The sequence below is a fragment of the Cebidichthys violaceus genome, unplaced genomic scaffold (genome assembly GCF_023349555.1).
Source record: "Cebidichthys violaceus isolate CVI_PGR_0920_01 unplaced genomic scaffold, fCebVio1.0.p SCAF_53, whole genome shotgun sequence".
NCBI classification, from domain to species: Eukaryota; Metazoa; Chordata; class Actinopteri; order Perciformes; family Stichaeidae; genus Cebidichthys; species Cebidichthys violaceus.
Window position 1 is genome coordinate 267,054 of NW_027176739.1, and position 25,447 is coordinate 292,500.

Sequence of the window (25,447 nt, forward strand, 5' to 3'; positions counted from 1 at the left end):
AGATGGCGATGACAAAAACCAAGATGGCGATGACAAAAACCAAGATGGCGATGACAAAAACCAAGATGGCGACGACAAAAACCAAGATGGCGTTGACAAAAACCAAGATGGCGACGACAAAAACCAAGATGGCGACGACAAAAACCAAGATGGCGACGACAAAAACCAAGATGGCGACGTCAAAAACCAAGATGGCGACGACAAAAACCAAGATGGCGACGTCAAAAACCAAGATGGCGACGTCAAAAACCAAGATGGCGACGACAAAAACCAAGATGGCGATGACAAAAACCAAGATGGCGACGTCAAAAACCAAGATGGCGACGACAAAAACCAAGATGGCGACGTCAAAAACCAAGATGGCGACGACAAAAACCAAGATGGCGACGTCAAAAACCAAGATGGCGACGTCAAAAACCAAGATGGTGACGACAAAAACCAAGATGGCGACGACAAAAATCGACAAAAAACATAAAAGTACAAGTACCTCACAATTGTACTTCAGTACTTGAGTACATGTACTGAGTAGAGAAGAGATGACAATACAGAATACATGAAATGACTAAATACAGCATTGTGTTCTTTATTGAAATAATCGGTTTGCATGAAAAACTAAAATATAGATTCAAAGCTAACAGGAAACAGAGTTTGATGAGACTGAGGAACCAGAACCAGAAATAAAACCAAACCACACTTAGTTTCAGCAGTTTACCTTCATATCACACAGCGACTAAAAGATGAAACATCAAGTGTGCTGTTTGTGTTGTTGAGCTTTGATACGGTGACATTGAAGGAATAGAGTCAGATGAACTCACTCTCATGGCTGCATGAAGCTACAGCTAGCAGCCTGGTAGCTTAGCTTAGCATAAAGGCCGGAGAGAAGCAAACAGCTGTTTTGTAAATGGTAAAAAAAAAAGAAGAGAAGAGATCTTATCTATTTTCAGGTTATATTTAATGCATGATGATTGAGACAATGTGCAATAATAATAATAATAATAATAATAATAATAATAATAATAATAATAATCATAATCATACTCATTTTCAGCTGGTTGATATCTGCAGACAGCTGCTAGCTAGCGTTAGCGACAGCTAGTATCAGTTTCCAGTGTTGTCGTGACTCAAGACAGCTAATGTAGCTAATGTTGCTCATGTAATGTGTGCATTGTGGCACGATGTAGATATTTTACACATCCTACAAAAAACAATAACTCAAATTAATCCAACTATCGACCAGATCTGATTGTTTAACTGACAAAACAAGTAACTGTTTCATTGCAGGTTGACAACATATGAGATATTAATTAATCAGTGAGCTTTAAAAGGAGCTGGATTGTGTTTCTATGCTAGCGGTTCCCTCCGTTTATGCTAAGCTACGCTAACAGGCTGCAGCTTCATATTTACGTATAGCGTCACAACACCTGAGACAGACACACACACACACACACACACACACACACACACACACACACACACAGTGAGTCTTCGATGAGTTTGTTCCTCTGAGCTTCATCAACAGAGTCTTCAGCTGCAGACACATCTTCTCCATTAGCACTGATCATCACTCAGTGTGGACACAACCTGTTTACCAACATATACTCTATTGTTCATGAAGTCAGTCATTGAGGTGGATTACTTTGTCAAACTAATGTCTAAACGTTCACAAAGCTGTTCAGCGTTTTGGTGTCTGATGATTTTTGATTGAGCTCAATATCAGGAGGAGACGATGACATCATGACGACGTTAACTCAAATCAACAATCATCTCCTTTAGTGAAACTGAGCTCAATGAAACAGCTCTAAAGACCAGATCCTCTCCGCTAACAATTAACAGAAACACCTATTACTGGTGCGTTCAAGGTACCGTTTTAATATCTGTTAATATGTGTTATTTATATTCATTATTCACTTCAAGTTGTAGTAAACACTGAACGATGGTCAGAACTTATATCACAGAGGCAGTTTGTGTTCTGGCTGCTTCATCAACTCCAACCGTCAGTAGAGAGGAAGAGGAGGAAGAAGAGGAGGAAGAGGAGGAGGAAGACTCACAATAGAAACAAAGATGTCTCACTCTGATCTCACATCGTCTCTAGTTTTACAGTAATAGACTCGTTGCTGATACTTTGAAGTTAAACACAGACAATAAAAACTAACATTATAAAAATACATAAAGTTGGGTACATTTACCAGGTATAAATACAACGAGAGTTAAACCAACAGTTACTGTAGAAATATTACATTTCAAGCATCAAACGTTGTTTTAAGTCTTTGAAAGCTGTGGGCGTCTTGTTTTATTGTGAAGCCGGTGATAAATAGAAGTTTACTAATAAACTATATTTCACGTGGAGCCAACCAGACCAGGTCTCTGCAGCTTCTTCTTTAGAATTGATCCCTGTTCAGAGGTCCAGGTGAACATCTGAACATCACAGCTACTGTAACTAAAAGCTCCACATCATCAGATGATTATCAGTATTCATAATAACGTCATGTGTTCTTTACTTTTCTGAGATGTGTCGACAATAAGAGAAACTAATAAACACACCAGCTGTATTTATTAAATCAGCTGTTATTAAGGCTGCTGATGGTGAGTGAAATATATTTCCTTTTATTATTGAACAAATCTCTCGCCAGCTTCAAGAGGAAAACCTCTAAAAGACATCGACATAATTATTTCTCTTATCACAATGAACAGTGGCGCCGTTTACACTGTCATTCAAATGTCTCGTAACTATGGAAGCTCGTTTCCGCCGTAAAAAAAAAAAAAAAAAGGCTTCTTTTTTTTCGGTACTTTTTTTCCGCCAAAAAAACAAAACAGAAAAAAATTGATTTTTATTCCTTTTGTTCCGCCAGCAGAAACAAAAATCCAGTTTTTTTATTTTTATTTTTGGTGCATCCATCTGTAACTATGGAAGCCCGTTTCTGTCATTACAAAAAAATCTGGGTTTTTTAAACAACACTTTTGGTGCATCCACCTGTAACCATAACACTGATCAGATCTTTCCAGTACTCTCGAAATTATGAGATACTTTAACACAACAGTCATAGAAGCAGCTCTTCACAGGTTACTCTAGATTTGACATATAAATGGATTTTGAGTACATTAAACGTGGCTTTACAACATGACAAACTTCAATTGCTTTCTGTTTCACACGGGATTGATTGTATTAAGCAAACGCACCAAGAAGCAGTTCTGGAGTAGAACGAATACAACCGATGTGGCCGAGGTTTGAACAGCAACTGGAAATATCTGGTCAGTGTTACGGTTACAGATGGATGCACCAAAAGTATTAGTGCATCCTTTTTTTTTTAGCGGAAAACAAGTTGTGGTTGTTTTACGTCTCTCTGTGGTTGTTGTACGTCTCTTTGTGGTTGTTTTACGTCTCTCTGTGGTTGTTGTACGTCTCTCTGTGGTTGTTTTACGTCTCTCTGTGGTTGTTTTACATCTTTCTGTGGTTGTTTGACGTCTCTCTGTGGTTGTTTTACGTCTCTCTGTGGTTGTTTTACGTCTCTCTGTGGTTGTTTTATGTCTCTCTGTGGTTGTTTTACATCTCTCTGTGGTTGTTTTACGTCTCTCTGTGGTTGTTGTACGTCTCTCTGTGGTTGTTGTACGTCTCTCTGTGGTTGTTGTACGTCTCTTTGTGGTTGTTGTACGTCTCTCTGTGGTTGTTTTACGTCTCTTTGTGGTTGTTGTACGTCTCTCTGTGGTTGTTGTATGTCTCTCTGTGGTTGTTGTACGTCTCTTTGTGGTTGTTTTACATCTCTCTGTGGTTGTTTTACGTCTCTCTGTGGTTGTTGTACATCTCTTTGTGGTTGTTGTACGTCTCTCTGTGGTTGTTGTATGTCTCTCTGTGGTTGTTGTACGTCTCTTTGTGGTTGTTTTACATCTCTCTGTGGTTGTTGTACATCTCTTTGTGGTTGTTTTACGTCTCTTTGTGGTTGTTTTGCATCTCAGTGGTTATTTTAACTTTCTTTGGGGCCGATTTGTGTCTCTTTATAGTAATCTAACGTCTCTTTGTAGTCGTTTTGCGTATCTTTGTTTTATGTTTCTGTAGTAGTTTTGTGTGCATTTGTAGTCATATTTTTTTGCATCTCTGACTCATCATCTGACCTCTTCATTGTCTCAAACCTCCTTAAATACCTTTTGGATGCTTTGACCTTGTTTGTGAGGCATGAAGTGACTCTGTGTAAATGTGATTTGTTTTGTTTGAAAGCTGATTGACTTACAGGACTACAGCCCTGACCAGTCTGAACTACAAAGTCCAGACAGGAAACACAAACCTGTGCCGCCCCCCCTTCCCCCCGTTGTTCTTCAGCTGATGATGAAGACCCTCGGTCCTTCATCTCTCATAGGAGGAAGACTCTCGATCACCATGTTGTCCATCAGTCCGTATTTATCCTCCTTTTTATTCCTGCTTCCTCCTCCTCCTCCTCCTCCTCCTCTTGCTGCTGCTCGTCCATTGGCTGAAACCTCCTCTGGAAGCCCCTCCCTCTCCACCGGCTGAGCCAGCTGATTGGTCAGCTGACTCATCGTCATCTGAAAGACACCAGAGTTTTATTCTCGTACATCTACGTGTTGCACTTTGACAACCAACACAGATTTACACAGATTTTATTTGTGTAGCAAATATCATAGAAATACATGAAGTAGTAATAGTACTAGCACTTCAAAAGGAGTTTTTTTTAATGAGTGGGTCCCTGTTTATTTTCACACTAGTTCACTGGCCTGCAGGTGGAGCTAATGTGCTGCGATATTCACCAACAACGGTGGGGAAGAAGAAGACCGCTGGGTAGTAAACGTGGATGTAAATGAAGCCTAAAAATGTCATTGGGCTTCATCTTCTGGAGACCATAAATATCTGAGCCACCAAAAACACATTCATGTTGGGGGGGAGGGGGGGCACTAACCTGCAGCTCTCTGAAGAGGTGCAGCATGGCCACGCCCACCACGATGACCAGGAAGGCTCCCAGCGTCGTGACCACGTCCACGGCCGCCATGCTCCTCCACTCCTGGAAGAGGACGATGGAGGTGGTCAGAACCACGGTGGTGAAGAGGACGTAGTAGACGGGGTAGACCAGCAGGGTGTTGAAGGTGTCCAGAGACTTGTTCAGGTAGTTCACCTGCAGGCACACAGACGGACGGGTGAGATCAACACAATATCTAATCTCTACAAGAACAGGGTGAACTGAACTCACCTGTGTGACGATGGAGACGATCAGAGTGAACAGCAGGATCCAGGTGAGAGGACTGGCGAGCACCGAAATGTCATGAAACACTGGACACACAGAAACTCAGTCAGTGTCGACGGTACATGAAGCAATAAACTCCACAGTGACGCTGCATTGACCCAGACGGCTGAGTTCTCAGCAGCGCCTACATGTTCCAGAATGCATTGCGCTTGAGCTCCGGACACACGGTGGAGGTATCCTCTACAGGGTCAATGCATTTCTCCAGCAGTACATTCGAATAAACACATTCATATTTTGTGATTGAAAGAGATTAAGTTCTGTTTTTAAAGCAGCATCTAGAGCACAGCGCCCCCTGGCTGCCTGGAGGAACACCAGCTGACGGGCATTAATATTGCAGTATTTCTCTCTTGGCTGTGTGACGTCGCGGTGACGGTGACTCACCGGTGGTGATGGCGATGGCGAGGCCCTTCACGGAGGAGACGGTGAACGCTCCGAGCAGCGAGCAGATGCTGATGTAGACGAAGATGTTGGAGCGACCGACCCGAGGAGAGAAATACAACACGAGCACCGCGCACAGCAGCAACACGGCCGCCGCGTACACCAGGAAACCTGACACACACACACACACACACACACACACACACACACAAGTTATTTTTAATGGAAGTATTCATAGTATTTGTACAACATATTGTTGTATTTGTTTTCTGCTGAGTCAGCCGTTGTTGTTTTTTTGAACAGTTGAAGGAATGATTTTGGGGAATTAAACTTTTGCAGGAGAGTCAGATGTTAAAGCAGCAGCAGCTTGTTAGCTTAGCTTAGCATAAAAGCTGGAAACTGAGGGAAACTGCTAGCCAGGCTCTGTCCAAACATCCACCTACCAGCTGGTTGCAGCTAACATGTTAATTACTGACTAAAAAAAAAAGATGAATTCACTGTAACAAACTGGTAGGTAGCTCCCTCTGTTTCCTGTCATTATGCTAAGCTAAGCTAATGACTTATTTATACAACACATATCAAAATGAACAGCAAAGGATAAAATACAATGCAGATACGCTCACACTTCCACATGAATATATATTAACAACACATGAATAAATCCCAACAAAGTCTGTAAACTACAAGTAGCCTACAGATCTAACAGGAAGTCACCGTTTCTGTGACTTCCTGTTTATTCTTTGAAGGCGGCTGATAAACCGTCCGACTGGACCTCTCAAACGAGCTCAATGTCGCAACAATCCAGAAGAATATTAATAAAAAACACTTACCGGGCTCCAGCAGCTTGTTGGTCATGTCCTGGAGTGATGTCACTTCCTGTTCCTGTGGGGCGTGGATAACCAGCAGGACGCTTCCCAGCGCGCACAGCAGACAGCCGAGCTTGCCCACCACGTTCAGCGCCTCCCCGAGCAGGTAGGAGGACAGAACGGCGCTGAAACACAGGAAGCATCTGGTTGTTGATTCTGAGAAACGGACCTTCAACCGTCCGTCCGACTCCTTCAGAGCTCGTACCTGATGAGGACGCTCAGAGCGCCCAGGGGAGTCACCAGGGTGGCCGGAGCAAACATGTAGGCGGCGAAGTTACAGACCTCACCAACTCCCACTGCAGAGAGGAGGGGGGGGGGGGGGGGTTCATCACATGACAACACCTCTTATAATGTTACACCACGTAAATCAGAACCATGAGAACCAACACTTGGCTTGAGCTGTTTGTTGATCGATTGACTGGTTGACGGGTTTTCCTACATTGATATTAAGGCAAATTTTGAAAGAAAATGTAGAATCATTGTTTCTGTCCGCCCACTGAGCCCAGTTAATCACTTTAAATCCTTAATCACGAACCATAAGAAATGGACGTGGTCACCGTGACGTCACCCGTTGGTTTGTGGACTGACGTTTGGGAGCCGAGGGTTCGACGATTCTGCCGGTGTCCATCTTGTATTTTCTGGCCATCGCCATCTTGTTTTTTGGGCCGTCATCATCCTATTTTTTTGGCTGGTCTCCATCTTGTTTCTTGGCCGTCGCCATCTTGTTTTTTTGGCCTTCATCGTCTAGTTTCTTGGTCGTCTCCATCTTGTTTCTTGGCCGTCGCCATCTTGTTTCTTGGCCGTCGCCATCTTGTTTCTTGGCCATCGCCATCTTGTTTCTTGGTCGTCTCCATTTTGTTTTTTTTGGCCTTCATCATCTAGGTTTTTGGCTGTCGCCATCTTGTTTTTTTGGTTGTTTCCATCTTGTTTCTTGGTCGTCTCCATCTTGTTTTTTTGGTTGTTTCCATCTTGTTTCTTGGTCGTCTCCATCTTGTTTTTTTGGTTGTTTCCATCTTGTTTCTTGGTCGTCTCCATCTTGTTTTTTTTGCAACCAGAAGTGGTACGAGAGGATGGAGCTACATTTTTTCCACTTAAGTTTTATTTATTTATTTGTACTTTTTTATCTCCAGAAGTCAGCTGTTGTTTTTCAGGTCCACATCAGATGAACAGTGAAGAACTCTGTTTATACCTAAATAATCCACCAGGGCTGCTTCTTTGTGCTACATTAAACTAAGCTAAGCTAAGCTAAACTAAGATGAGATAAGCTAAGATAAAATAAACTACTCTACACTACGCTAAGCAAAAATTAAGATAAGCTAAAATAAGCTATGCTAAGATAAGACAAAATAAGATTAGCTATGCTATGCTAAGCAAAAATAAGCTAAGATAGGCTATGCTACACTAAGCTAAGCTAAAATAAGCTAAGCTAAACTAAGCCAAGATAAGATAAGATAAGCTAATCTGTGCTGGACAGAGATCGCATCCATCTTCTTGTGACTCTTTGTGACAAAGCAAAGAAAAGAATCTGCTAAAATGTCTATAAACTCACAAAGAAGTTGATATAAATGAGCTCTTACTGGTTAACAGACCGCCCCACCACAACCAGTCCTTCAGGTAGCTGTGACCTCCGTCACCTGAACACAGAAACAGAAGAACTCACATGATCTTAAGAGGAATAAACTCTGATAATGCACTTCCTTTATTTTATAAAACATCCCTTAAATATGATAATGTGTACTTTTGTAAACTAAATGTTGAGTTCCGGCTGAACTTTTAAGTGACCCGTCGAGTGAAAAGAATCAAAGTACAGAAACTGGTTGAGCAACTTTCTGTTTGGTCACTTGTTTCACAACAGAGACTGAAATCCAACACTCTGTATCTCTGCAGGCCGTTTCCACCACGATCTAGTGTGGTGGACAAAACGCGTCACGTTGGAACACATTTTAACAAACGACTAACTATCAGAGCTGTTCAGGTTCTTGTTTTTAGAATCATTTATTTACATTTATTTCCCTGTAATTAACAAAAACATTTCTTATCATTCCTTTGATGATTGTTCATCTGTCTGTGTATTTTCTCAACAACATCATTAAAAAATTACAGCAAAAAACTGGCAAAAATGTCTTTCAACATGCCAAAAATAATGAAATAAAAACTGTCAGTCACATTACCGGAGGAGTGAGACCTCTTCTCTGCTCACCTGCTCTGGTGTGACCCTTGCTGGCCAATCGGAGGAGAGCCTTCTTCTTCAGAATGACGCTCCCACCAATCAGGAAGGCCGACAGCAGGGCCAGAGTGAGACCCAGCCAGGGGTTGTAGGTAACATCTGTCTGCACATCTGGAGACAAAAGAGAGAGCGTGTGTGTGTGTGTGTGTGTGTGTGTGTACCTGCAGTCTGTGTGTTTAAGAACTTCATCACACCCAAAAAACAAACAACCCAGGAATTTACTGAGCAAGTTGTTCATGATTAACGAGACGTCGAGCAATCAGATCGTGTTAAATAGTCGCCCCAGTGAGCAAACGACAATACAGGACTTTAAATAAAGATACAGGTTCACGTGGTCATTGTGTTGTCATATTCCTCATTGACTGACGACAAAGTCTGAGGTGAACCAGCAGAGTAATTATGTATCATCGAAGTAAAAAAGGGTTACAACCAATAAAGACTACAACCAACCGGGACTACAACCAATAAAGAAAACAACCAACCAGAACAACAACCAATAAAGACTATAACCAACAAAGACTACAACAAACCAAGACTACAACCAACCGGGACTACAACCAATAAAGACAACAACCAATAAAGACAACAACCAATAAAGAAAACAACCAACCAGAACAACAACCAACAAAGACTACAACCAACCAAGACTACAACCAACAAAGACTACAACAAACCAAGACAACAACAAATAAAGACTACAACCATCCGGGACTACAACCAATAAAGACAACAACCAATAAAGAAAACAACCAACCAGAACAACAACCAATAAAGACTATAACCAACAAAGACTACAACAAACCAAGACTACAACCAACCGGGATTACAACCAACTGGGACGACAACCAATAAAGACAACAACCATTAAAGACTACAACCAACAAAGACAACAACTAACAAGGACGACAACCAATAAAGACAACAACCAACCAGGACAACAATCAATAAAGACTACAACCAACAAAGACTACAACCAACCAAGACAACAACCAAGACAAGAACCCACCAGGACTACAACCAACTGGGACAACAACCAACCATGACTACAATCAACCGGGACTACAACCAACAAAGACTACAACCAACCAATACCACAACCAACAAAGACTACAACCAATAAAGACTACAACCAACCAAGACTACAACCAACAAAGACTACAACCAACCAGGACTACAACCAATAAAGACTACAACAAACCAGGATAACAACCAACAAAGACTACAACCAACAAATACAACAACCAACAAAGACAACTACCAATAAAGACTACAACCAACCGGGACAACAACCAGCAAAGACTACAACCAACAAAGACTACAACCAACCTGGATAACAACCAACAAAGACTACAACCAACCGGGACAACAACCAATAAAGACTACAACCAACCGGGATAAAAATCAATAAAGAATACAACCAACCGGGATAACAACCAACAAAGACTACAACCAACCAATACAACAACCAATAAAGACTACAACCAACAAAGACTACAACCAACCGGGACAACAACCAACAAAGACTACAACCAACCGGGACAACAACCAACAAAGACTACAACCAACCGGGATAACAACCAACAAAGACTACAACTAACCAGAACTCTCTCTCTGGTCTCAGTTCACTTTCTGCTTCTTCGTCTCATTTGAAGGTAAACTTTATATCTTTGGGTTTGAAACAAGACGTCCTGAAGATTTTTAAGATTTTCAGAATCAGCACCTGAAACAAGCAAGAAGTGAACTTTTGATTAAATATGAGAACTGTATTTAAATGGAGGAACTGTGTCTAACAGCAGTAACTTGAAGCTCATTGTTTCAGTTAAACTTCTACTGGAGGAACAATGTGTGACTGTCTTCTTCTTCTGTTGCATTGTTTGTGTTGAGGAAGTTGTGAAACTCTTTCCTCTTGTCTGAACATGAGGAGCTGATTCTCTGTACACATTCATGCTCATCTTCATGTTTTCATTCTTTATAGATCTGTATTTGTATGAATAGTTGAACGTTTCAACTTGTTTTGGGGTTTTATTTATGTGGTTTACTACGGGGAGCTTTCATTTAGTGTTGGTTCTGGTGCCCCCTGTGGACTACAGTGGTAGTGTCTCTGAGCGCCAGACTACTGCAGCAGGTCCGACAGTCTGAACCTCTCGGTCCTGGTTCTGGTTCTCCCGTGCCTCCCTTCCCTCCAGAGGATTACCGATGTAGGTCAGATAGAGGATCAGGACTACACTGAGACTGGTTCATGGTTCCTCACTGTCACTTTAAATGCTGCACCTCCTTCACAAACACAGACTTAAACCAGATCCCAGAAAAACAAGGATGTTTACACACAAACCCAGAGCTGTGCCCTGAACCTGTGAGTGTGTGTGTGAGAGAGTGAGTGTGTGTGTGTGAGTGTGTGTTACCTGTACTGGTGCTGCTGTTGTCCAGGTGTGTGTGGAACAGCGTCTGACCTCCAGAGAAGGAACAAACTGCCGACTGAGAGCCGCACCACAACCTGAGCAGAGACCCTGCAGAGACCCAGACTGTTAGCATGTTAGCATTAGCCACAGCAGACTGCCAGAAATCCAGTTGATCGTCCAGATTATTGATCAGATTATTGATCAGTTTTCTTCTTCTTTTCTGTTTTAAAATATAATTTTTTTCTGACTTTTAAACGATTAATCGTGAAAATAATCGTCATATTAAATCAAAGTTAAAACATTAGTTGCACATATAAAGATCCTGCATTCAAAATATTACTCAAGTAAAAGTACACAAGTACTGTATAAAATATATATATATATATATAAATATACAGTATATAAATATATGTATTTATCAATATATATTTATATGTATTTATATATATTAATATATATATATATTTATATATATTAATATATATATATATATATATATATATGTATATTAATACATATATAATGTATATAATATATACAGTATATATTTATATTTATATATATATAAATATATCTGAAGCTTTAACTTCTATTCAGAGACTTTATTTAGAGCTTTTATAATTAAAGTGTAAACTAACGGAGTGAAGACGTCTAAATACAAGTTAAATGTTCTTGATGTTCATGATGAACGTCGTTGATTATTGATCTGAACTAAAGTGAAACACGTGGACGTTGTGTTTACAGAGTGTAGCTGGAGTCAGACTGGTTAGACCACACGATGAAGAGGAGGAGGAAGAGGAGGAGGAGGAGGAGGAGGAGGAGGGTCAATATTGACTCTGTCAACACAGAGAGAAACACTGGTCACTGTTTCTGCTCTGATGGCCACTTTAACGTGAACGCGTTGATGATCGATGTTATTTATTATATATTAATAGTTCATCATCAGGAGGACATCAAAGACTCATCTTTGATAGTGTACTGCTGCTTTAAGAGAGCCGTCATGAGACCAAATATTATAATAAATCAATACCGTGCTGCCTGTGAACAAATGAACACATTCCTTTCATCTGAACCGTGTGAATCACATTCTGATTCGGGGATAATCGCTCTAAACAGGTGGACTACAGTTCCCATCAGGCAGCGGGAAACAGGAAGTAACCCTCGATACGTGAGTCAAAGTAAACAGATGATTTAGAGACTTCAACCTACGATGGTATTTATTATTACTTTATTTATGTTTTTATTTATTAGTGATCATTTGTCCAAAATAATCATAAACAAATAAATCAAAAGTTAATTGATTACCGTATTTTTCGGACTATAAGGCGCACTTAAAATCCTTAAATTTTCTCAAAAATTGACAGTGCGCCTTATAATCCAGCGCGCCTTATGTACGGTTACTTGTTGTGCTTATTGATCGATTTTATGTGGTACAATGCGCTCAAAAATCTGCCGAAATGTGTAAGTACGACTTTGGCGAGCAACGAAGCCGCTCCGCTCAATGGATATTCGGAGCATTACGATACGCACGGGAGGCAACGCCGGGCTAGTTACGCCACTATCTGCCACTGGATTGCTGACGCGTGGGCTGAGGTGTCGGTCGCAACTGTCGTCCGAGCTTTCACCAAAGCTGGAATCATCACTGAACAGCCAAGTACCGATAACGGCAACAAGACTGACTCGGAAAATGACGAGAGGGATTCGGGCATTCTTGATGCCGAAATCGCATAGCTGTTTCACTCAGACACTGAAGATGAAGAATTCGATGGATTTGTGGAAGAGGAATGAATCGATAAGTGAGTGTATTTTTCTGTACCGGTATTTATTGTTACAACTGAGTTGAATAAAGTTTGATTTACCGGACTGTGTTGTTTTGCTTGATGCGCCTTATAATCCGGTGCACTTTATAGTCCGAAAAATACGGTATAAAGAGTTCTGTGTTTCTCATCACACACACACACACACACACACACACACACACACACACTAATAATAATAATAATAATAATAATAATAATAATAATAATAAATAAAAACACACATGTAAAGTAGTGAGTCGTGACTATTGACTGATCTTCTGTGATATTAAACATTGTTTCATTATTTATTAACTCTTCTATTAATAATAATGACTCGAGCAGCTCCTCGTGAGCTGTTGAACGCGCTTCTCCTTCTTCTTCTTCGTGTGTTTTCAGTCTTACCGTTCCCGCACGTCTCGTTGCTCAGGTGAACGTCCCGCATCGTGTTTGTGTTTGTCGGAGAAACACCGACCCGGTAACCGTTTAATGCGGCGCGTGGTCCCGGTTCATCCGGCCGGTGGTGACCGCGGACAGACGCAGAGAAGCTCCGCTCTTCTTCTCTTCTCCCGGTGTGAACCGGTGAATGTTGGAGACTGACGCGAAACACCGTAAACAAAGCGACACCTGACTCCACCCAGACCCCGCCCCACCGGGCCGAGCAGGTGAGGAGCAGCGAGGTCTCACCGGCCCCGCCCCTTGTGCTTCCGGACAACACCGGAAGCGCAAGACACTAGACTTTACTTTAACAGAGTATTTATACTGTGTGGCACAGGTACTTTTAATGTAACAGAGTATTTGTACTGTGTGGTGTTAGTACTTTTACTGTAACAGAGTATTTGTACTGTGTGGTATTAATACTTTTAATGTAACAGAGTATTTGTACTGTGTGGTATTAGTACTTTTACTGTAACAGAGCATTTGTACTGTGTGGTATTAATACTTTTAATGTAACAGAGTATTTGTACTGTGTGGTATTAATACTTTTAATGTAACAGAGTATTTGTAGTGTGTGGTATTAGTACTTTTACTGTAATAGAGTATTTGTACTGTGTGGTATTAATACTTTTACTGTAACAGAGTATTTGTACTGTGTGGTATTAATACTTTTAATGTAACAGTATTTGTACTGTGGTATTAGTACTTTTACTGTAATAGAGTATTTGTACTGTGTTGTATTAGTATTTTAGTGTAACAGAGTATTTGTACTGTGTGGTATTAGTAAATCTACTGCAGTAGAACTGTGTACAATGCAGCATTTATGAATAATTATAATTGGTGATTTTGTGAAAGTATTAAACTAAGTGAAGAAGTTTAAAGTAGTTTTACTGTAAAGCTCTTTGTATCTTTAAATGGTGATATAAGTTATTAGTATTATTGATATTAATTAAATGACAATAAATAAACATAAATAAACACATCAATCTTATGTTCTTAATTCACAAAACTTTATTTTCTAGGAAAAAATAATTTCATCGCTCCTCTGATGCAAAGCTGGAGGCGGGGCTAAGTTAGCCAAGAAGCTAAACTAAGCTAAGCTAGTTGCAGTAGTTCTGCAGGTCGAAGATGTTGCAGGGCCGGTGGCAGCACTGCTCCACGATGCCTCTCTTCACCATCATCTCCATCTGGTCCTTGAAGGCGAACTCGGCCACCTCGTTCTCGCCGCCCGCCGCCGCTGAAGCTCCGCCCACTTTAGGAGGGAGGAAACCTGAGGAGACAAACAGACAGGTGTTCAGGTGTTTATCAAACTAATTTTTAACAGAGTAGTTTTACTTTGTGGTATTAGTACCTTTACTGTAACAGAGTAGTTTTACTTTGTGGTATTAGTTCCCTTACTGTAACAGAGTAGTATCACAGTGTGGTATTAGTACTTTCACTCCAGTAAACTCTGATGTAAATACTCCATCTTTAGTTTTCAAAGCAGTTCAGATTAAAACTCAGAGACCTTTAGTAGTATTACAGTATTTGTACTATATAAAGTACTACAGAGGCTCTGGGTCCTGGTCTCACCCATCAGAGGGTCCACGTCTCTCTTGGGGTTGTAGAAGAAGCCTCTCTCTCCACAGACCATGTACAGAGCGTCCACCAGGTGAGACCCACACAGGTGCTGAGGACCAGCGGCCGCCTGAGACCCGGGACACGACAAGACCAGTAAGACCAGCAGGGACACGGACTGGATCCACAGAGACGCCATCATGGAGGAGGACTAGGAAGTAAAGACAGACTAGATGTTCTTCACTTCATCTACAGTAAGGTCAACCATGAGAGAGTTCATCTGGAAATATATGAATTCATTATAAATGTGAATTATTAAAATAGAAAAACACAACTAGATGGATTCATGGAGGAGTAGATAGGAGATGGAGGAGGAAATAGAGGAGGAGAGGAGACGGAGGAGGAGATAGGGGAGATTGAGGAGATAGAGGAAGAGATGGAGGAGTAGAGAATATGGAGGAGGAGGAGATAGAGGAGTAGATAGAGGAGATAGGAGATATAGGAGGAGATGGAGGAGGAGATAGGAGATAGAGGAGGAGATAGAGGAAGAGATGGAGGAGATATGAGATATAGGGGGAGATGGAGGAGGAGATAGAGAAGGACATAGAGGAGGAGATAGGAGATAGAGGAAGAGATGGAGGAATAGAGGAGATGGAGGAGATAGGAGATATAGGGGGAGATGGAGGAGGAGATAAAGGAGGAGATAGGAGATAGAGGAAGAGATGGAGGAATAGAGGAGATAGGAGATATAGGGGGAGATGGAGGAGGAGATAAAGGAGGAGATAGGAGATAGAGGAAGAGATGGAGGAGTAGAGGAGATAGGAGATATAGGGGGAGATAGAGAAGGAGATAGAGGAGGAGATGGAGGAGTAGAGGAGATGGAGGAGCAGCATCTCACCTGTAGATGAGGAGGAGGAGAAGACAATGAAGAGGAGCAGCAGTAGCAGGTCAGCTGGGAGCTGGTTGGTGTGAGATAGAACAGAGGAGCTCCTCCTCATTTATACTCCATCACCTCCACCTGGACACGCCCCCTCTGTGTGTGTGTGTATGTTTGTATTACTGATGTTGTGGGGACATGAATCTGTTTACACAGTTACATTGTGGGGACTCACCACCCTTATGGGGACAAAATCCACGTCCTCATAACATTACATTCTATAGTGTGTGTGTGTGTGTGTGTGTGTGTGTGTGTGTGTGTGTGTGTGTGTGTGTTTACTCCCGATTACTGCTGATTCGTCGGTTTCAGCACTCAGTAAAACAAACAGAGTTAATGAGCCGACATGATCTGATCACCTCTTATTGACGAACACTGATCACCAATCAGCCGCATGCTCCTCCTGCTGAGCTCAGCTGTAACCTTAATATATTAACACATCAAACTAATCACATATTCTTCTTCTTCTTCTGTGGTGCTTCTATTCTTTAGTTCTATTAATATTCACACAACTGCAGTGGATGGAAACAATACTTCAATCAGCTTTTAATTTGATAATTTTAAGGAAATTCTGTAAAATAATTTGATTTACTTTTGGATGGAAACTTGAATATTAATGTGTTTTGTTTATAAGCCGTTCTAAAAAAAGACATTTTAATGTGGATGATACCAATGCCTTGAATCCCAAACTTCTAGCTCTACAAAATAAAAGACCTGGGTGTTATTCTCTGAGCTGGATTTTAAATCACATCTCAACAACTTTACAAAAGATTTCTTTCCATTACGTATTTAAGGAAGTCTCTTTGGAAAATGCCACAACGTTGACCCATGCTTTGTGTATTTTCTAAAACAAGCAACTTCTTTTGATTTTTTTAAGAAAAAGCTCAAAACTTATTTTAACAATTTTGCTTTTCAAAATGTTTGCTTTACATTACACTTTTTTGTTTTGTATTTCTCATACTTTTTTTACGTCTTAATTTTAACCACTATCAACTTGTTGCGTTACTAGTATTATCCTTTTTTTGTATTATACAAAATACAAAAAAAGGATTATATTATATGATATTATTGTTTTTACCTGTGTGTTGGTATTGATGAGTTTCTTTTATGTTATGAAAGGTGCTTCACAAATAAAGCTTATTCTAACTCTTATTATGTCATTAGTTTTGTCCATATCAATAAAACTCAAATCTGAACACCACATAGTTTGTTACAAAGAACAATCTGAGAAGTCGTCATTGGAAACACAAAACAATAGATGGAAGGTGATTGGATGAACCATCTGTCAATCAAACCTTTAGACCTGATTCGTGATGTTCGTTTAAAGCCACTAAAAACATGAATAAAAGCCGATATTAGAACATCTGGAATAAAACGTTCAAGTTGAGGTTTATTATAGTAATGAAGTACATTTACTCAAGCACAGTTTTGACTATAGTATTTTCAACTATAAAGTACTTCCCAGAAGTTAATATTGTACTTTTACTTAGATTCAGATTTTTAATATTAAATAATGTACTACTAAATGACGTATTATTACAGATTAAACTACCAGCAGTAAAAGAGTTCTTCAAATGAGCTCCACTTTTAAAGTGATGAACACATTAATGCACCAGTAATCACAATACTATTCTAAGTATACTTCTGGTACTTTAAGTGCATTTTGATGCTGATACTTTGTGTACTTTCAGTGAGATTTTAAATGCAGGACTTGTACACAGTATTTATTCACAGTAGCACTAGTACTAGCAGTAGGAGACTAAGCTGCAGAGTGATTAATGGCGGTCGTACGTTTGCTCGTCTGTTCGTCACTAAAGAGAAACTCAACGAGCCGTGGCGAGCGTCGCTGTGACGACGCGTCGATGATGACGGAAAACCAAAAAAAAGTGTTTTTGTGAATTTCTCTCGTCTCAGATTTCCCAGAAACCAAAGCTGCTGCTGCTCACTTATTAACCGACGTCTGATTCTCTCATTTACTGAAACTTTAACATGTATTTATATTTATTAGTGTTGAATATCAAGCCGTTGATTAAGTTTTAATTCTTCTTCTTCTGTTGTTTTGTACCTTTTAAGCGTGTTTTATTTTATTGAATAAATACATTTTATTTGATCTCAATTCCTTTGTAATTGTTTGAATACATTTATTGAGAATCTTTGCTCGGATATCTTTGTGAATAATAATTAACTATATTTATATACAATAATTATTATTATAAATATTTTACTTTTGCAGTAGTGATGGTGAATATTGGTTTAGAGGACATATAAAAAGGAAGAAAAGTTGAAGTAATAAATTAATTTAATGTAATTTTTTTTAATTAAAAAACAAAATTACAACAAATACAAGTACACGATACATCAAACTAACCTTTCTGTTTTCTTGATATTAGCTTTACTTCCTTAATGTAATACAAATAATAATAATTATAATAATAATAATAATTATTATTATTATTATTATTATTATTATTATTATTATTATTATTATTATTATAGCAAAATTAACTAATCCCTTCCTTCTGATCTTATTTTTCTTTGACCTTATTAAAACACAAAAAGTACAGAATAAAGTGTTATTAATACAATGAAGTTTTATTTTTGCTGTGCAGAAACAAATATAACATACATTACATACATATATATTATTAGTAATATATTAACATTATCACATCCCTACAAATGTTTTTTTACTGGAAAGAATTACTTCAACCATCAAAATAGTTTAATTTTCTGTCAACAGACAGAATAGTGAACTGATGGTTTCAGCTACAATTGTATATTTTAATTGTATAATATAATTTATAACTAAACATCATAAACTCCTCCTATGTTTGTGTAAACATCCTAATAAGTAAAGTAACTAAAGATAAGTATATGAATAAATAAATGTAGTGGAGTAGAAGTAGAAGATGGCATGAAAAGAAAATACTCAAGTAAAGTAGAAGTAGCTCACATTTTAACTGAAGTACCTCAGTACTTGAATAAGAGTCTCTGAGGAACACAAATTACAGTATTTTACCACATTCTATAATTCTTTAAATGAATACTGTTTACTAATTTGACATCTTCTAAAGTCAAAGTCGTCTTTGTACAAAACGTCCTCTTAATGAAACAAAAACAGGAACGTTAGAGGAAGAAATCCACCGATTCCTAAAACTCAAACTGAATGTTCTCGAGTTAGTATTCAAACAGCACCAGCTTCACTAAACATCTGTTTTCTTGCAGGAGTCTGGTGTCTCTTTCTGCTTCACTCTGACTCTGAATCCAGTCAAACGAAGCAGCTTTTAATAAAAACCTCTGAATGAACCTGGTGACATGTTTAGTTACCTGCAGACAGAACACAGACAGCCTGTGTTACCAACCAACCAACCAACCAACCAACTATCCAACCAACCAACCAATCAATCAATCAATCAATCAATCAATCAATCAATCAATCAATCAATCAACAATGATTGTGTGTTCAAAATGTCAGTTTATTCAGGAGATACAACAAAGAAGACTTTCAGTTCATATTCAGCACGTTAGTTTACTGAACAATTGAGTAAATTATAAAATGATGAGAAAAGAAAAATCAAGCTTTAATTCAAAGCTTCTATAAGATAAATGTGCAGCAGAGAGCGAACAGAAACAACGACCTACTAATTATGGGATGTTAAAGGAACAATGAAACATCCAGAGCAGATATTTAGTCTTAACCAGAACGTTGAATATCTGAGTCTACACTGACCTCTGGTGTATTAAAGAGGTTTCTACACAAAACTGATCTCAGGTAAAAGTTTAAAACTGATTTACTCAAGTCAATTTAAACCATTTAAACAATAACCTGAAGCTCTTACGGTCCACAAACATCACTACTGTTGATGTTGATTCCCCTGATTGTGTTAGTTAAATGTTTAGAAACAGACAGAATATTAATATCTGAGCAGATATGAGACATTTATTCTCCCCCACCCAATTACTGCGACCAATAATTAGGTACAATATATAAAAATAAATATAAATGTGATCGTAGTAAACGTTTAAATCAGCTGGAGTGATGTTTTATTGGACAGAGATTGAGGGATTAAATGACAATCAGAACAATCCTTTAAGTTAACATCGTGTTTAAACAACGTGTGTAAAGTGTGTGTGTGTAGTTTCAGTTATTGCGGTGACGCTTGTGTGTTCTTGTAAACTTTAAATTAGTAGATTTATAAATGGAGTTTGGTATTAAAATGGAAATTGTGTCTGTTACGCAAGCCGAACTACTTCCGGTGAAGCTGAACTACTTCCGGTGAAGCCGAACTACTTCCGAAAATATGAATATAAAATAAAAAAAGCTTCGGGGAGAGAATCGATGAATGAATACTTTTACAGAACGAGACTCACCGCAGCAACATGTTGCGGAGAAAAGCAACGCTGTGATTGTTAGATATGATTTATGTAGCGGCCATTTGTCGATTAAAACTAAAATAAAACAAATAATAATCAAACGCCACTGATGCACCGTGGTTGGTAGTTTTACAAGAGTAGATTGTCCACGCAGGATTCCTATTTATTTAGTAAAGCAAACAAAACAAGCAAACAAACAAAAAGAACAAAGAAAACTCACGTCTCACGCTGTCTCTCCTGTACTGGTAAAACACTATAGGCCCACCCCGGTGCATGCTGGTCCTTTCTGCCTACTCCTATATATAGCCAAAGGTGCCCACAGTGTTTACCCAAAGAACTCACAAACTACATAACCCAAAACTAAGTATACTTAAACAACAAAACATTAACATTACTATTAAAGAGAAAAAACAATCGTAATATATCAAACAATCAATCTAATAAAATAATTAAACAATACTACTTATTAATTAAATAACAAAATACGAATATCAAATCAATAGCTCCAACAATTTATTTTATGTTTATTATTAGCTTCTTCTTCTTCTTCTTCTTCTTCTTCTTCTTCTTCTTCTTCTTGTTTACTGGTGGATCACAAAATAACGTCAGGTGCACACCGCCACCTACCGGAGTGTAGAGTTATGACATTAAATTAAAAGATATATATATATATATATATATATATATATATATAGCACACAGCACTTTTTCTTTGTATTTGTCCCTTTATGCGTACTTGTAAATCATGTATGTATTTGTAAAACTGTAGATTTTGTATAACTCAAATAAAGTTTTCTTAAAAAAAAAAAAAAAAAAAAAAGGAAAGGAGGAAAAGGACTCGGTAAAGGAGGCGCTAAGCGTCACCGTAAAGTGCTCCGTGATAACATCCAGGGCATCACCAAACCCGCCATCCGTCGTCTGGCTCGCCGCGGCGGAGTGAAGCGTATCTCCGGTCTGATCTACGAGGAGACCCGCGGTGTGCTGAAGGTCTTCCTGGAGAACGTGATCCGTGACGCCGTCACGTACACCGAGCACGCCAAGAGGAAGACGGTGACCGCCATGGACGTGGTGTACGCTCTGAAGAGGCAGGGCCGAACCCTGTACGGCTTCGGAGGCTAGACCACCGAGACGTTACGTCACAACAACACAACAACACAACGGTTCTTTTAAGAGCCAATCACATCTTTAAAGAGTTCATATCCTGAGTTCATCATCCATAATCACTATATGAACACACTGTGTGCTTTGAACAGTATAAGACCTAAATAACGACGTTTATTAGATGAAGTGTTCTATGACATCAATAAATGGAACAAAGAATGTGACCTTTGTGACCAAAGAACAGCAGAACATCTGCAGAGTCACATAGAACTCTACTGTTACTGTTGATGTTCTGGACGTTGGAACACAAAGTACTTCCTGTCCAGTAATCATCTAGAGTACTTTATGAAGTATTACAACAGATTCTCTTAGAAAGGCTTCAAGAACACAAAATAACCGACAGTTTGGTTTTAAAAGTAAACACAGAAGCGATGAATTTATTTAAGGACGTTGTTGGTAAGTATAGGAGACAGAACACTACAGTGTTTGTGTTTCTAAATAGTTTGTCTTTTAATACTGAGACCTGCTCACATTACGTTGAACTCTTTATTAACCAGCGTTGTGTGGAGGTGAAGCCTTTAAATGTTGATTCACTGAATCATAAAATCATCATAACGGTTTTAATAACACAAAGTGATACGAAGTATTCTTGTTTCTGTTTTTTAACTGCAATGATTAAACCTCCAATTTATTATTCATTATTTATTATTTTTGTATCTGGACTCTGAAATGTGTCTAAAAATGAAGTTGAATTAAATGTCTTTGATTAATACTTGAAGTATTCTTTGGTAATAACATATTGAATACCATAAACCATTAATGATACTCCACTGGAAAACATTTATATTATATAAAAGAAAGAAAACATTGTAGTTTATTATTAAATGAAAAAGATCACAATATTAATCTGGAAGGAAATTGTCAACTAATGAATAAGTGATACTAATGAGAGTAATGACACTAAAGAAAATGAGAAATGTAAGTTTGTGGTTGATGTTGAAAAAGTAATAGTTATATTGTACATACACACACAACATATATAGATAGATAGATAGATAGATATTATTCCAGATAGAAGTAGAACTTTAGGTTTCTGCAAATTGCTGAATTTATGAAAAATAAGGTATTAAAAAAAGAGCTGCTACAAAGTGTTCATGTTTCTAAATAGACTAATACTTCATGTATCACTCATATTGTGTATTTGTACTTTTTCTGGTACATTTAAGAGGTATTAAATGTTATCTGCTCCGTTTAGAAAACAATTTTAAATGATTGACCTTATTTGTAATAATTATCAACGTAACAAATTGTTACCAGATAATTCACTAATTTGTAACAAGTTTAATTATATTCCATATCACCGTTCTCATCTTTTGAGTTTTATTCAATGTTTTTTTCAAATGTTCCGTTTGTTTTACGGCCAAATGCTTGTAAATGAGTTCATCCATGAAATACAGAAGAAACAAAACAATAAACTGCTGAAAACATTCTAGTTGAAAGATCACAATGTAGGAAAACCTTGAAGCTGAATGATTTCACTGAAAATAGTAGTAGTAGTAGTAGTAGTAGTAGTAGTAGTAGTAGTAATAGCAGTAGAAGTTTAAGAGGATTTGTAGATTCTCCATAGAGATCACATTATAAAACTAAACGTTTAATAACAAACGAACAGCATATGAAGGATTGCTCTCTTTAGTGGTCAGTGAGCGGCTCTTAAAAGAGCCTTTGTGTCGTTGATCAGCCGGTTGTGAGGATCTACTTCTTGGCGGCCTTCTCGGTCTTCTTGGGCAGCAGCACCGCCTGGATGTTGGGCAGCACGCCGCCCTGAGCGATGGTCACTCCGCCCAGCAGCTTGTTGAGCTCCTCATCGTTGCGGACGGCCAGCTGCAGGTGACGGGGGATGATCCTGGTCTTCTTGTTGTCGCGGGCGGCGTTCCCGGCCAGCTCCAGGATCTCGGCGGTCAGGTACTCCAGCACCGCCGCCAGGTACACCGGAGCTCCGGCACCGACGCGATGAGCGTAGTTACCCTTCCTCAAGTGTCTGTGGACACGGCCCACGGGGAACTGAAGCCCGGCCCGGGAGGACCTGGTCTTCGCCTTCGCTCTGACTTTTCCGCCTCCTTTTCCTCGTCCAGACATTTTGTAGTTTCGGTTATTTCTTCGTTTAGAGAAAAATGTAGCCTCGTGCTGAAGGATCCGGACATTTATTAGAAACAAGCTGCTCTCTGATTGGTCAAAGACAGTGTGTCTATGATCGTCCAATCAGAGAAGAGAAAGTCAAGATCCTGTATTTAAAAACATCAAAACATAAGGACAAAAAAAGGAGATTTAAAAACAACTAAGAACATTCATTAAAACACTAAAAAACTGTGTAATAAAGATAATACAGAAGTGAAATGCAGAAATGTATTAATATCTTAAATGTGGTTCAGCAGCAAACAGAGAAGTCTTCAGTCTGGATCTAAAGGAGCTGAGGGTCTCTGCAGACCTGCAGCTTTCTGGGACTTTGTTCCAGATATGTGGAGCAGAAGAACTGAACACTGCTTCTCCATGTTTAGTTCTGACTCTGGGAACAGAAAGTAGACCAGGTCCCAGACGACCTCAGGGGTCGGGATGGTTCATGAGGTAGCAGCAGATCCCTAAACCATTCAGTGCTTTATAAACCAACAGCAGGACTTTAAAGTCAAGTCTTTGTTGGACAGGAAGCCAGTGAAGACCTCAGAACTGGAGTGATGTGATCCACTTTCCTGGTCTTAGTGAGGACTGGAGCTGCAGCATTCTGACTGACTTTTTACAGAGACCTGTGAACACACCGTTACAGTAGTCCAGTCTACTGAAGATACATGATGGACACGTTCTAACAAGTCCTGTTGAGACATAAGTCCTCTAATCCCTGAGATGTCCTGATGGTCCTGATGGTCTTGTATTATTCTATGAACATGTTATATTTGGATTCTTTAGCTATGACAGAACATATGAGGAAAGGACACATATCATAAACGTAATCATTATTCATCATTATGTACTGAAGTATTTGTTGTGTTTACAGAATTTGAATGTTGAAAAAGTATGAAATACCGGAACAACAAAAAGGCCATAAAAACAGTAATGTCAATCATTGCCTGTGATGTTTGTTTGTATAATCAGAGTTTGTACCTTAGTGTCCCTTTTTCTCTTTATGTTGGTCATTCACGTTTTTCTATTTGTATTTTTTATACTTTTATTTCTGTCTATCTTGTTGTCCTCTGCGGTGTGAATGATAATAATACAGTTTATTGATAAAAAAACAACATAAAAACAAGCAGCAAAGTGTTTCACAGACACGCTGAGGCCTGATCTCATGGAGAACGAGCCTGATCACCTTTTGGACGGTTACTTTGTGTTTGCGCATGCTCAGTGTCGATCACAAAGCTCAGCCAACCCTATGCGAGCGACAGCACAGCCTCATTAGCATCAGAGACAAATAAACACAGAGACGGAGCGACAGAGAGAGACATCAGTTTGAGAAACTCTTGAACTGCTTCAACAATGCCGGAAACCACCGTGAAAGCGCCCAAGAAGGGCTCAAAGAAGGCCGTGTCTAAGGCCACCAAGACCGGCAAGAAGAGGAGGAAGTCTAGGAAGGAGAGCTACGCCATCTATATTTACAAGGTGATGAAGCAGGTCCACCCAGACACCGGCATCTCCTCCAAGGCCATGGGCATCATGAACTGCTTCGTGAGCGACATCTTTGAGCGCATCGCCGGTGAGGCCTCCCGTCTGGCTCACTACAACAAGCGCTCCACCATCACCTCCAGGGAGATCCAGACCGCCGTCCGCCTGCTGCTGCCCGGTGAGCTGGCTAAGCACGCCGTGTCTGAGGGAACCAAGGCCGTGACCAAGTACACGAGCTCCAAGTAGAGCCGTGATGTAGACCAGCAACAACCACACAAAGGCTCTTTTAAGAGCCACCGACCCGCTCTGATGAGACTCTGGTTCCTCTTCAGTATTTTAAATGCGTCGTTACAGAAATAGTCATGTAACAATTAACAAAACATCTCCTCTCATGTGTGAACAAAGTTTTGAATACAAATTAATATATGGAGAGTTTACTAACCAATATCAACACCTACAGACTAACAGTTAATCTAGTAA

General features: G+C 39.4%; 5 protein-coding genes across 5 annotated transcripts; 2 read left to right on the plus strand and 3 right to left on the minus strand.

Annotated features, from left to right (window-relative positions):
* Positions 1-567: 567 nt before the first annotated feature.
* nipal4 (NIPA like domain containing 4) lies at positions 568-13,489 on the minus strand. The gene is made up of 10 exons (XM_068731754.1): positions 13,318-13,489; positions 11,120-11,224; positions 8,691-8,828; positions 8,068-8,124; positions 6,696-6,786; positions 6,455-6,615; positions 5,628-5,795; positions 5,193-5,272; positions 4,905-5,117; positions 568-4,533 (listed from the first exon to the last, which is right to left on the minus strand). The coding sequence occupies exons 1-10, from the start codon at positions 13,355-13,357 to the stop codon at positions 4,309-4,311; spliced, it is 1,278 nt and encodes a 425-aa protein (XP_068587855.1). The 5' UTR covers positions 13,358-13,489; the 3' UTR covers positions 568-4,308.
* Positions 13,490-14,338: 849 nt separating this feature from the next.
* Positions 14,339-15,864, minus strand: ins (preproinsulin). Its single transcript, XM_068731719.1, has 3 exons — positions 15,806-15,864; positions 14,923-15,118; positions 14,339-14,620 (listed from the first exon to the last, which is right to left on the minus strand). Exons 2-3 carry the CDS (start codon positions 15,107-15,109, stop codon positions 14,451-14,453), a joined length of 357 nt encoding a protein of 118 aa, XP_068587820.1. The 5' UTR covers positions 15,110-15,118; positions 15,806-15,864; the 3' UTR covers positions 14,339-14,450.
* Positions 15,865-20,058: 4,194 nt separating this feature from the next.
* On the plus strand, positions 20,059-21,414 carry LOC137888258 (histone H4-like). Its single transcript, XM_068731620.1, has 2 exons — positions 20,059-20,117; positions 21,037-21,414. The coding sequence occupies exons 1-2, from the start codon at positions 20,059-20,061 to the stop codon at positions 21,332-21,334; spliced, it is 357 nt and encodes a 118-aa protein (XP_068587721.1). The 3' UTR covers positions 21,335-21,414.
* Positions 21,415-23,015: 1,601 nt separating this feature from the next.
* On the minus strand, positions 23,016-23,469 carry LOC137888332 (histone H2A-like). The gene has a single exon (XM_068731714.1). The coding sequence runs from the start codon at positions 23,450-23,452 to the stop codon at positions 23,069-23,071; it is 384 nt and encodes a 127-aa protein (XP_068587815.1). The 5' UTR covers positions 23,453-23,469; the 3' UTR covers positions 23,016-23,068.
* Positions 23,470-24,839: 1,370 nt separating this feature from the next.
* LOC137888297 (histone H2B-like) lies at positions 24,840-25,413 on the plus strand. Its single transcript, XM_068731670.1, has one exon. It carries the CDS (start codon positions 24,842-24,844, stop codon positions 25,211-25,213), a length of 372 nt encoding a protein of 123 aa, XP_068587771.1. The 5' UTR covers positions 24,840-24,841; the 3' UTR covers positions 25,214-25,413.
* The last annotated feature ends 34 nt before the right edge of the window (positions 25,414-25,447 follow it).

What these genes read in the sequence shown, in the direction of transcription:
- nipal4 (XM_068731754.1), bottom strand. Translation starts at nt 13,357, where the DNA reads ATGCGGGACGTTCACCTGAGCAACGAGACGTGCGGGAACG. An exon ending in CAACAGCAGCACCAGTACAG is followed by an intron (nt 8,829 to 11,119) that starts GTAACACACACT and finishes TTTTGTCTCCAG; the next exon opens with ATGTGCAGACAGATGTTACC. An exon ending in GCTCTGAGCGTCCTCATCAG is followed by an intron (nt 6,616 to 6,695) that starts GTACGAGCTCTG and finishes CCTGTGTTTCAG; the next exon opens with CGCCGTTCTGTCCTCCTACC.
- ins (XM_068731719.1), bottom strand. Translation starts at nt 15,109, where the DNA reads ATGATGGCGTCTCTGTGGATCCAGTCCGTGTCCCTGCTGGTCTTACTG. An exon ending in AGACGTGGACCCTCTGATGG is followed by an intron (nt 14,621 to 14,922) that starts GTGAGACCAGGA and finishes TTGTCTCCTCAG; the next exon opens with GTTTCCTCCCTCCTAAAGTG.
- LOC137888258 (XM_068731620.1), top strand. Translation starts at nt 20,059, where the DNA reads ATGGAAATTGTGTCTGTTACGCAAGCCGAACTACTTCCGGTGAAGCTG. An exon ending in GTGAAGCTGAACTACTTCCG is followed by an intron (nt 20,118 to 21,036) that starts GTGAAGCCGAAC and finishes AAAAAAAAAAAG; the next exon opens with GAAAGGAGGAAAAGGACTCG.
- LOC137888332 (XM_068731714.1), bottom strand. Translation starts at nt 23,452, where the DNA reads ATGTCTGGACGAGGAAAAGGAGGCGGAAAAGTCAGAGCGAAGGCGAAG.
- LOC137888297 (XM_068731670.1), top strand. Translation starts at nt 24,842, where the DNA reads ATGCCGGAAACCACCGTGAAAGCGCCCAAGAAGGGCTCAAAGAAGGCC.